Genomic DNA, 12,726 nt, shown 5'->3' with positions numbered 1-12,726 from the left:
TTTAAAACCACTGGCCCTTGGGATCCCTGGGTGGTGCAGCGGTTTGGCGCCTGCCTTTGGCCCGGGGCACGATCCTGGAGACCCGGGATCGAATCCCACGTCGGGCTCCCGGTGCATGGAGCCTGCTTCTCCCTCTGCCTGTGTCTCTGCCTCTCTCTCTCTCTGTGACTATCATAAATAAATAAAAATTAAAAAAAAAATAAAATAAAACCACTGGCCCCAGAAAATAATAAATAAATAAATAAATAAATAAAACCACTGGCCTGGAGGTTTGTTAAACTGATCATTTGGGATGACATTCCCTTCTTCCTCCCCTGCCCCCCACACACATATCAAATTGGCAAAGAATTAAAAGATTGGTTCTGGGCTAGTGTAGGGAGTGTGTCAACTTTTTTTTTTTTCCCCCGGAGAAAAATTTGGCACTTGGTGTCAGAGTGTGTGTGTGTGTGTCTGTGGTTAGAGTGTGTGTGTGTGTCTGTGGTTAAAGATACATAACAAAATTTACCATTTTAGCCATATTTTAAGTGTACAGTCCCCCAAAGGAAGTATTAAGTATTCTAAAGAACACAAAAGAGTCTGGACAGTCCAGTGGCATTCAATACATGCACATTGTTGTGCAATTTTCACTAGAGTCCATTTCCAGGACTTTTTCACCTTTCCATACTGAGACTCCATACCTGTTAAACAACTCCAACCTGTCCTCCCCACCCACCCCCACCTTCCTCTCTAGCCTTGGGAACCACTATTCTACTTTCTAGTCTTCTTTCAGTGAATCTGACTATTCTAGGCACCCCATATGAGTGGAATCACATTGTATTTGTCTTTTTAAAAAAAGATTTTATTTTTTTATTTATTCACGAGAGATACAGAGAACGGCAGACAAGCAGAGGGAGAAGTAGGCTCCATGCTGGGAGCCTGATGTGGAACTCGATTCCAGGACTCCAGGATCATGTCCCGGGCTGAAGGCAGGCGCTCAACCACTGAGCCACCCTGGGATCCCTGATAATTCTATTTTAAATTTTTTAGGAAACCCCATGCTGTTTTCCACAGTGGCCACACCATTTTTACCTTCCCACCAGCAGCACACAATAACACACATGATTTCAACTTCTTTTTTAAAAAGTTAATTAATTAATTAATTAATTAATCTATTTATTGGATGGAGACAGAGAGCCCACACAAGCAGGTGGAGCAGCAGGCAGAGGGAGAGGGAGAAGCAGGCTCCCCGCTAGAGCAGAGAGCCTGACTCAAGGATTGATCCCAGAACTCTGGGACCATGACCTGAGCCGAGGGCAGGTGCTTAAGTGACCTTAGTTACATTTCTTAACTAAGGGATGTGAAAGGGTATCTCATTATGGTTTGGATTTGCGTTAGTGATATGGAGCATCGTTTCATGTGCTTATTGGTCATTTGTATGTCTTCTCTGGGGAAATGTTTATACAAGTCCTTTGTCTATTTTTTAATCAGATTTTCTTTGTCATTGAATTATGGAGTTCTTTTATTTTGTGGAGATCTTTATATATTAATGATGTTAATCCCTCATCAGATATATTATTTGTAGGTGTTTTTTTCTATTCCATGGGTTGACTTTTTACTTTGTTGATAGAATCCTTTCATTCCCAAATATTTTCAGTTTTGCAGTAGGCCCATTCATCTATTTTTTCTTTTGTTGCCTGTGTTTTGGGCATTATATTTGAGAAAAAAATCATTGCAACTCTAATGTCATGAAGTTTTTGTGTTATGTTTTATACTAACAATTTTATAGTTTCACCTCTTATATTTAGATGTTTGATCTATTTTGAGTTAATTTTTAAATAGTATAAAGTAAGGCTCTAACTTCATTCTTTGCATGTGGATATCCAGTGTTCCCAAAACTATTATTGAAAAGACTGTTCTTTTGGAATTGAATAATCTCCGCATACTTGTAAATCATATGTCCATATATGCAAGGGTTTATTTTGGAGGTCTCTATTTCATTGGTTTCTAGGTCTTTCTTTTATGCCAATACCACCCTGTTTTGATTACTATTGCTTTGTAGTAAGTTTTGATATTTATTTAAATTACTTAGGTTTTAGGGATCCCTGGGTGGCGCAGCGGTTTGGCGCCTGCCTTTGGCCCAGGGCGCGATCCTGGAGACCCCGGATCGAATCCCACATCGGGCTCCCGGTGCATGGAGCCTGCTTCTCCCTCTGCCTATGTCTCTCTGCCTCTCTGCCTCTCTCTCTTTCTCTCTCTGTGACTATCATAAATAAATAAAAATTAAAAAAAATTACTTAGGTTTTAAATTACTTACAATTATTTAAATTACTTGAAATTTAAATTTAAGTGGCCATATGTGTCTAGTAGTCTCTGTATTGGACTTTTTAAGCTGAGACGAGAAGGCAGAGAGATATTTCAAACCTGAAGTTTGACTACCTAACATATGTTTTTTTCCTTCCCGTTCCATCTGAACTCTAGAATTCACACTTAGTCTCTGCTGTTCACACTGGGGATGGTGAACATAATTACCTATATGGAAATTTCTATTGAATGAGGCCAGAGAAATGAACTTGTGGAGGGAATTGGTGGGGAAAACATGTCCAGACCCTTTTGTGTGTGCTTTAGAATACTTAATACCTCCTTTTTGGGGAAAACGATTATTTTTTTCAAAAAACATGCAAAATTTTTTTACACACTATATCTCAAACTAAGAGATGTGAATGCAGGGGAATTGTGACAAGTCAAAACTCCAATCATATCTACATTTATTTATACAGTACTCTAAAATTCACAGACATTATCACCACTTATCTTCAACCCTATTTAATGAATGAGAAAATTGAGATTTAGGAAGGTTGAATACCTCCAGACCCAATCAATGGTCGACCTAGCCATGGAAAGCAGGTCCTCCAATCAACTTCAGAGTCGGCTTTTGTGAAAGATAAAAGTGAATTCATGCACTCAGCCTAGGTTTATTGAGCATCTACTGTGTATCAACACCATTGTAGGCTCTGAGATTCAACGGTATACTCCCAATCAGCCTAACCAGCAAGAGCTCCTCTGTTTTCATTCGCCAGTCCCATTGACTACGGCAGCAGATAAAGGTCTCAGCTTTGGCGGGGGGGGGGGGGGGGGCACCTCCTTTGGCTCAGGTCTTGATCCTGGGGTCCTGGGATGGAGTCCTGCATCAGGTTCCCCGCAGGGAGCCTACTTCTCTGCCTATGTCTTTGCCTCTCTAGGTGTCTCTCCTGAATAAATAAAATCTTAAAACGAAAAGTCTCAGGTTTGCATTCTTTGCCTCTCTTAAATAGCCCTCCCTCCTATTCTTTTTTTTCCTCCCCTCCCATTATTATTAAAGATATTATTTACTTATTCATGAGACAGAGAGAGAGAGAGACAGAGACAGACAGAGACACAGGCAGAGGGAGAAGCAGGCTCCATGCAGGGAGCCCGATGTGGGACTCGATCCTGGGTCTCCAGGATCCTGGGCCGCAGGCGGTGCTAAACCGCTGAGCCACCCGGGCTGCCCCCCCTCCCATTATTTTTATGGTAGCACCAGCCTCCTCTTCACAGCGCTGATTGCATTTCCAAGTGGCAAGTTTGATTCCTGCCTGCCCTTCCCCTTCCGTCCCAAGGGAAGCTCCAACGGGGCAGGGACCTTGCCTCCTCTTCCTCACTTTATGTGAGGCACATAACGTCTCCAGGGACTACGTGCTCCCTCACCGGGGGTTAAGACACGAACACACTTCTTCTGAAGGGACTGTCCTACGCCCGGCCTCGCGGGCGAGATAGACCACGCGTCGGGGATGCCCATGGCCACGCCCCTCCCCTCTCCCTGGAAGGAGGCGCTAGGGCCCCGCTCGGCCCCGCCCCCGCCGTGACGCAGGCTCACGTGACGCGCGCCGGCGCGCGCTGTTTCCGGAAGTCGCCGCCGCGGTCTCCGCCGCCGCCACCTCCGCTGCCTGCTGCTGCGGTCCCCGCGGAACTTTGCGAGTAGAACGGCTGAGGCGGGCCCCGGGCGGGGCCGCGGTTCTGGCCACTCTGCAGAATGGAGATAATCAGGAGCAGTGCGTGTCCTGCGTGCACCTCCCCCAGCCCCACGGACCCCCGTCACCCGGCCTGCTAGGCCCAGGCCGGGGCCGGTTTGCTTGGCGGGGCCTTGGGGCTGGGGCAGCCCCTTAGGGGTTTGCCTCCCCTTAAGTCTGTGAGCTTTTTCTGGGGGGGGGGGCCTGCCCCTCTCTGTCCCGTGCCCTCCTGCCCGGGCGTCCCCCCTCCCCTCTGTGGCCTGAGAGCACCCACCCCCACGTGCCCTCCTGTGGGCCGGTACACCCACCGGGGACCTGCCCCCCTCTAGCCGTGCACCCCTCGGGGACTTCATACTCTCCGCCTTGCCCTCCTCCCGCCCGAGGTCTCAGAGTCTCCCCAGCCCTTCCTTCCTCTCCCGTTAGGAGCTCTTGGGCAGGAAGCCAGGCCACCGGTTCTGAGCCTCTTCTCGGTTTCTTCACAGATTTTAAGAGTAACCTTCACAAAGTGTACGAGGCCATAGAGGAGGCCGACTTCTTCGCCATCGATGGGGAGTTTTCAGGTATCCCTCGCTTGTAAGCCAGGAGCTAGCAATGCGTAGCCAAGGCTCTTCCCGACGGTCAGACCCCGAGCCTGCTGGCCACTCCTCCTTGTTTGTGGCCTTGGGCGTTGTAGAACTCTCCGTTTAGGCCTGGAAGAGGTGCGGTGGCTCTGGGATTGTTGAAGCTCCATGAGGGTTGCAGATCGAGATCTTGATTTGGGCACAGCTTAAAAGTTGTTTGACATGCACGTGGTAGGATTGAGGTCAGGCTTTGTGTGTGTGTGTGTGTGTGTGTGTGTATGTATGGTAAAATACACATGACATAAAATTTACTATTTTAACCATCTTGAAATGGATTTCATAATGCATTGGCATTAAGCACATTCAGCTCGTCTTGCATCCATCTCCAGGACTTTAACATTTTCCTGAACTGAAGCTCTGTACTAATTGTACAGTAATTCTCTCCATTTTCCCCTCCCTGCTGCCTCCAGCAGCCAGCAGCCAGCAGCCATTCTTTCTCTATCTATGAATTTGACTACTCTAGGCACTTCCTGTAAGTGGAATCATACAGTGTTTTTCCCTTGTGACTTGACTTTAGGATCAGGCTCTTATAGGTAAATGAAGGTATTCCTTTATGCATTGGTGGAAGTGTTTATTGCCTACCTCAGCATGAATGTGTGTGTGTGTGTGTTAATTATCAACACTTAAAATTGCAAAGCCCCCCCCCCCCCTTTGGGGATAGAGGACTAACTTCTGAGTTGTTGAAGTCATTATGAACAATTGGTGCAGGTACCCACTTTTGCTACCTGACTTTATGTGTTTAAAAATTTAACCCATTTCTGAAGGAATCCGTGCTCGGGTAAATATGATACTCACCGTTAAGCCTGAGGTTTCTAGTTGGAGTCAGTTCCCTAGGAAGCTGAGTTTTCACCAGAAATCATTTTTCTCTGTGACCTTCAAAATTTCTTTGTTGTATAGATATTACTACAAACTGTTGATCAAGACTGATATTCTAACAATAATATACTTCAACATTGCTGGATGTCTGACTACGCGTTAATCCTTTAGAAAGCAACAAAACTTATTTAATCCTACAGATTGGGGATCCCTGGGTGGTGCAGCGGTTTAGCGCCTGCCTTTGGCCCAGGGCACGATCCTGGAGACCCGGGATCGGATCCCACGTCGGGCTCCCAGTGCATGGAGCCTGCTTTTCCCTTTGCCTGTGTCTCTGCCTCTCTCTCTCTCTGTGTGACTATCATAAATAAATAAAAAAATTAAAAAAAAATCCTACAGATTGCTTGCTTTTTTTAAAAAGATTTATTTATTTATTAGAGACACACACAGAGAGAGAGAGAGAGAGAGAGAGAGAAGCAGGCTTTCATGCAAGGAGCCCAATGCGAGACTCGATCCCGGGTCCCCAGGATCATGCCCTAGGCCAAAGGTGGTGCTAAGCCGCTAAGCTACCAGGGCTGCCCTACAGATTGCTTTCTTAAATCATTATTGTGTTTTAAAACTTATTTTATTAATTTTTAGAGAATCTTTATTTGAGAGAGTGCATATGTGCGCACACACAAGCTGGGGGAGGGACAGAGGGAGAAGCAGATTCCCCACTGAGTGGGACTCCAGAATCATGATCTGAGCCAAAGGCAGACACTTAACCTACTGAGCCACCCAGGCACCTTTGAAACCTATTTTAGACAGTAGTACTGCATATGATCAAATTAAAGCATTCACATCTCTAAATCCATTATTACGGTGTTTAGCTTGATGGCCAGTGAAATTAATTCTCATTTTGGAAAAGTAAAGTAAGGAGCACTTCCGATTAATCTTAATTCATAAGAACAGGAAATTATGTGCTGTTGAATAGTGGACTGACCTTTTTTTCTTAAAATTAGGAATCAGTGATGGACCTTCAGTCACTGCACTAACAAATGGTTTTGACACTCCAGAAGAAAGGTATCAGAAGCTTAAAAAGGTAAGTGGATGTGTTCAAACATCTTTTTCCCCCCATATTGGTCTTCCTTACGTTGAATTATAAAGAAATATCATCATGAAACTTGCATGTTAAATTCTCTACCCCAGCTATGAAATGTATTTTAGTGATGTTAAAAATAACAGCAAAAATAATTGTTTGCTGGAAAACATTTTGGGGAAGGCTTAGTATTTTCAGTGTTAATTTGATATGTAGGAAATACAAGGGGGTTATTTTAATCATTTGGAAATAGGCCTAAGATGATGCTCTTGCTCTTGGTTGGTAGATAGGTGTTTAATTGGGAAAGGAATTAAGAAGCATATGTAAATTAATAATGCTTCTGATGAGCAATGTGTAATCTGTTGTAATCGAAAGTATTCTGTTAAAAGTCAAATTGAGTAGTTAGAAAGCCCACCTGATTGAGAGTACTGATGCTCACGTTGAATATACAACGCTCATTTGACGGTGTTTTGTTTCCCTTTTCCAGCATTCCATGGACTTTTTGCTGTTTCAGTTTGGCCTTTGCACTTTTAAGTATGACTACACAGATTCAAAGTAGGTTGTTTTAACAAGCGGCAGATTTCTTTTTTCATGGAGTCATGTAACCCACTAAGTCTCCTTTTGTCTTCTTTCCCGCAGGTATATAACAAAGTCATTTAACTTCTATGTATTCCCGAAACCTTTCAATAGGTCCTCACCAGATGTCAAGTTTGTTTGTCAGGTTGGTAGCATAACTGATTTTCTTCTGTTATGAAGTGCTGATGAGGCAAGTGCGGAAATGTGGAATCAGAATTTTTTTTTTTTAAGATTTTATTTATTCATGAGAGACAGAGAAAAAGAGAAAGAGGCAGAGACACAGGAGGAGGGAGAAGCAGGCTCCACGCCAGGAGCCCGATGCGGAACTCGATCCTGGGACTCCAGGATCGCGCCCTGGGCCAAAGGCAGGCGCTAAACTGCTGAGCCACCCAGGGTTCCCCCCAGAATTCTTTTAAAAATTTGGTTCTACCACTAACTTTCAGTTTTTAGCAAACACCCTTAGGATTGCAAATTAATGATACCGCTTTTAATGACACTGCTCTTTTCCTCCTTCCTTTAGAATCAAGGGGTAAGAGCAATAGGTAAACAGGTGGAAACCCGAACATGAGGTTTATTACTAGCAAAGCTGACTTTGGGAACATGGGTTTGTAATGTGTTTCTGTTTGGGATTTTTAATATCCTCCCCCTGATTTGAACCTTTAAATCAGGTCCTTCAGGCTTTCCTGCCCCATTCTCTATGTACACATCTCCAAGGGTAGGGCTTTATTTTCTAGAGTAACAGAGTATATGTGTATCCTGTTTAAAAAGAGAACCCAGAAGGGCCTAAAGTGCATTTTCTCAGTTCTGTTACCCAAGTGTCCCAGTTAAGAGAGTCCACAGTTTCCTCTGGAGGAGGAGAGGGGATACTTTTATGAACCAAGGTAAGGATTTAGAACATTACCTTTAGAATATTACCTTTAGGGGCACGTGGGTGGCTCAGTGGTTGAGCGTCTGCCTTCGGCTCAAGTTCTGATCCCGGGATCCTGGGATCAGGGAGCCTGCTTCTCCCTCTGCCTATGTCTCTACCTCTCTCTCTGTGTCTCTAATGAATAAATACAATCTTTAAAAAAAAAGAACATCACCTTTAGGATTTTGTAGCTCACCTGGTAGCCACTCAGTAAATATCAGTTCTCTCTTTCTGTTCTCTTAATAATCTGTTATAAAGCATAAGGAGGATGTAAATAAGTGATGTAGTGTGTGGATATGTGATTAGAGACAAGTGTTGATCTCTTTTCCTTTACTATCTTGGGTGCTCAATTCTCAGCAATGTTCATTTGAGTTTTGCCATCCTTCTTCTCTTCTGCCTGTAAGTAGTAATGGAGCCTGGAGCATAGGCTTCTGACCTACTGAGCCATGCCAGATTCTTTCTATAATAAGGCAAGTGAAATTATGAGTTAATCATATGCCTGGGGTGAAGAGGAAAGGGGAAGGGAATTTTGGTCTTGTAACCTGGTTTCTTAAATTAGCAAGTAGGCCTTTATCCTGCATTCAGTTAATAGTTATTTACCAACTACCTTATTAGGGGATACTAATTAAATAGTATTTGTTGATTCTCAATGAGAGAAAAATAGGCTCTGTTTGGCAGTTGGTGTGGATAAAATTTTTCTAGCGATATCAGGAGAAGAGAGAAATGTACATGGCTTCTGCAACTTTAGGCAGGCATCGATTATGCAAAAGCAGATATTGGCAATGAGACACCTTAGGGGTGATGCTTTGTTCTAAATACCAACAAAAGTACTGATACTCTAGGATATGCCCTGGAAGTGGATCAGAAGAACTCTGCCCGTCACACAAAGGTATTCTGTGGCTACACCTGGAACACTTAATGCAATTCTAGTTGCCAGCCCACTCCTTAAAAAACAAACAAAAAGATATGATGGATTTGGATAGGCCAGAGACTCCTGTCTAAAATTGACAATGGAGGGTGCCTGGGTAGTGCATTCGGTTAAGCATCCGATTCTGGATCAGGTCATGATCTCAGGGTCGTGAGATCAAGCCCTGAATTAGGCTCTGTGCTCAGTGTGGAGTTTGCTTGTCCCTCTCCCTCTGCTTCCCCCCCTCCCCCCCATCGCTTGGATACACATGTGTGCATACACTCTCTATCTCTCAAATAAATAAATGAAATCTTTAAAAAACAAAATGGACAATGGAATCAACATTGCAATTTTTTAGTCTGGAAAAAGCAAAGGCAGAGAAAAGGTTTAAATTTAGTATGTAAACTTGTGAATTGTATGGATAAGGTGAATGATAATATCTTTGAATTTTTAGTTTTTTTTTTTTTTTTTTTTCGGGTTCTCCATCCACTGTGGTATCTGTTTTATTTAAAATTCTAGGGCAGAGTTGCATCTTACAAGGGAGTTAGTTTCTAAAGTCAGAGAGCGGGGTGAAAACACTCTTGGAAAGCTCTTATCACCCTTAAAACAGATAGGGTTTGGAAGTAGAGTAACATAATAGGTTCTTCTGAAAAATAAACATCTGTACACACAGTGAGTTGCTTACACACTAGGCAGGAAAGGGAAGAACAGGCTGACTAAGAACCACACACTCTCCCAGGGGCTGTTCCTGTCCAGTGGAATAGGAGGGATTCACATTATGTAAAAAAAAATTTTGGGATGCTTGGGTGACTTAGCAGTTAAGCGTCTGCCTTTAGCCCAGGGTGTGATCCTGGAGTCCTGGGATCGGGTCCCACATTGGGCTCCCTCCCTGGAGCCTGCTACTGTCTCTGCCTATGTCTCTGCCCCCCTCGTCTCTCTGTGTCTCTCATGAATAAATAAAATCTTAAAAAAAATTTTTTTTGAGTACATGGATAAATAGTATTACATTAGTTTCAGGTATACAACATAGTGATTCGGCATCTCTATATGTCATGGTGTGCTCACAAGTATAGCTACCACCTGTCACCGAACAAGGCTATTAAAATATTATTGTGTTCCCATGACTTTATTCAATCCATGCCTAGAAGCCTCTACCTTCCATTTCCCTTTACCCATTTCGCCCAGCCCCTTGCCTCCTTCCTTTCTGGCATTTGTCAATTTCTTTTCTGTATTTAGGCATTTACATTGTTTTCATCTCTTTTTCTTCTCCTTTTTATTTTTCTAGTCGAGCCTCAAATGTTGAATTCACTGAAGATACATAAATGATTGTGAAATATCAGAGCATTGCTGCTATCTATAGAGTAAAAAAATGAGTTTTGTTTTGTTTTGTTTTATTTTTTTATTTTTTATTTTTTTTATAAGAGATGGCTTTCTTTTTTATTTTTTTTATTTTTTATTTTATTTTATTTTATTTTTTTATTTTATTTTATTTTATTTTATTTTATTTTATTTTTATTTTTATTTTTATTTTATTATGATAGGCACACACAGAGAGAGAGAGGTAGAGACACAGGCAGAGGGAGAAGCAGGCTCCATGCACCGGGAGCCCGACGTGGGATTCGATCCCGGGTCTCCAGAATTGCGCCCTGGGCCAAAGGCAGGCGCCAAACCACTGCGCCACCCAGGGATCCCTGTTTTGTTTTAATATATCCTCTTCCCTGGGACACCTCCTTCCCTCCTTTTGTCGTGACTTTTTTTTTTTTTTTTAAAGATTTTATGTTATTTATTTGAGAGGCAGAGCATGAACAGGGGGTGGGCGATCCCAGGACACTGAGATCATGGCTTGAGCCGAAGGTAGACACTTAACCCACTGAGTCACCCAGGCGTCCCTTTCTTAACTTTTATATACTTGTATTCCTACACAGATTTCTTCCACTTAGATTGGTGGCATGTCCCAATAAACTCACTGTAAAGTTGGAAATCTTGTAAGTCAAAACTGCTTTTGGTACCCCTGACCTATTGAACATCATAAAGGTGCTCAGAACACTTACATTAGCCTGCTATTGAGCAAAATCATCTAACACAAAGCCTATTTTGTAATATAATGTTAACAGTCTCATCATTTGTCAAATACCATATTGAAAGTGAAACGTAGGATGGTTGTATGGGCAGGGTGCCTGGCTGGCTCAGTCAGTAGAGCATACAACTCTTGATCTCAAGGTTGTGAGTTTGAGCCTCATGAAGGTTTAAAAATAACATCTTAGAAAAAAAAGAGGAATGATTGCATGAGTATAGAATGGTTCTAAGTGCTTGTGTTTGTGTGGTTGAGTGGAAGCTGCCACTGCCCAGGATCATAAGAGAGTATTGTGCTGTATATATCTCTGGCCCAGAAAAGATCCCAATTCAAAATTCAACGTAAAGTTACTACTGAGTACATACTGCTTTTGCATCACTGTGAAGTGGAAAAATCTTAATATGAGCCATTGTTAAGTAGGGGACCATCTGTATCCATAGATCTACACACATGTTTATCTTTTTAAAATATTTACAGATTCCTAATATTCATATTTTATGTAACATGTATTTTCCACTCAACACAGTTTCTTCATATTTCACAGTGTGGATGTATGTAATTTATTTAATTGGAATGTAGAACTTTTCCAAAGATTCCCCCCCCCTTTTCTTTTGAGAGAAAGAGAGCAGGGGAGGGGGCAGAGGGAGAGAGAATCCTCTGTAGGCTCCTAGGCCAGCATGCAATCTGACATGGGACTTGACCTTACAACCCTGAAATCATGACCTGAATTGAAACTAAGAGATGCTTAACCGACTGAGCCACTCAGGCTCCCCAAAGGTTCCCTTATTTTAAACAGTGTTGTAAACATTCGTGTGTAGTATGTGTTGGTGTATATGTAGGAATTTTTTCTTTTTAAGTAAGCTCTACATCCAGTGAGGGACTCGAACTCACCACCCTGTGATCAAGAGTTGTATGTTCCACTGACTGAGCCAGTTAGGTGCCACAGATATGTAGGAGTATTTTTATAGGATTTAAAAAACATTTTATTTATTTATTAGGGTATGAGTGGTGGGGAGGGACAGAAGGAGAAGCAGGCTCCCTACTTGGGGCTCATTCAGTCCCAGGACCCTGGGATCATGACCTGAGCTGAAGGCAGACGCTTAACTGACTGAGCCACTCGGGCGCCCTATAGAATTTTTTGACAGATTTCCTAGAAGGGGAGTTGCTGACTCATAGGGCGTCTGCATATGAAATTTTGATGGATGCCTGAAATTGTTCTCCCAAATAGCGGTGCTCATTCTTTGAATCCTGAAAGTGGTGTAATTAGGGCAAATCAAAGGTCATGGATTCTAATTTCAAATAGATTTTGTAGGTTCTAGGATTTAAAAAAAAAATTATGGTAAGTAATACATAACAAAATTCATAATTTTAAGTAGGTTTTTTTAAAAGATTTTATTAGAGTGCACAAGTGGGGGTGGGGAGGAGGGGCAGAGGGAGAGGGAGAAGCAGACTCCTTGCTACCAGAGACATCACCCCCCGACGCCCCCTGCTCCCCACCATCGGGCTTGATTCCAGGATCTCGAGACCATGACCTGAGCTGAAGACTGATGCTTAATTGACTGAGTCACTCAGGCACCCCATCATTTTAAGTACTTTTTTAGAAAAATACTTTATTTTAATTCAGTTTGCCAAAATATAACACCCAGTGCATTTTAAGTAGTTTTTAAGTTCAGTGGCATTAAATAAGACATTAAGTTGTATAACCTGAAGGGTGTTGTTTGAGTGGAAAATACATAGATTCAGAAAG

At 42.7% G+C, this 12,726-nt stretch overlaps 1 protein-coding gene across 2 annotated transcripts in view; it reads left to right on the top strand.

The window, feature by feature from the left end:
- Positions 1-3,853: 3,853 nt before the first annotated feature.
- Positions 3,854-12,726, top strand: part of PARN (poly(A)-specific ribonuclease) — a 155,413-nt gene continuing 146,540 nt past the window's right edge. For both annotated transcript variants that reach the window (XM_072835860.1, XM_072835859.1), the window contains exons 1-5: positions 3,854-4,046; positions 4,487-4,564; positions 6,439-6,518; positions 7,003-7,070; positions 7,155-7,236. In XM_072835860.1, coding sequence (XP_072691961.1) covers positions 4,028-4,046; positions 4,487-4,564; positions 6,439-6,518; positions 7,003-7,070; positions 7,155-7,236 — 327 coding nt within the window. In that variant the 5' untranslated portion in view covers positions 3,854-4,027. The remainder of the gene's footprint in view (positions 4,047-4,486; positions 4,565-6,438; positions 6,519-7,002; positions 7,071-7,154; positions 7,237-12,726) is intronic.

This window comes from Canis lupus, chromosome 8, assembly GCF_048164855.1.
Source record: "Canis lupus baileyi chromosome 8, mCanLup2.hap1, whole genome shotgun sequence".
In the NCBI taxonomy this organism is placed as follows: domain Eukaryota; kingdom Metazoa; phylum Chordata; class Mammalia; order Carnivora; family Canidae; genus Canis; species Canis lupus.
This window is presented reverse-complemented; position numbering and strand designations above follow the sequence as displayed.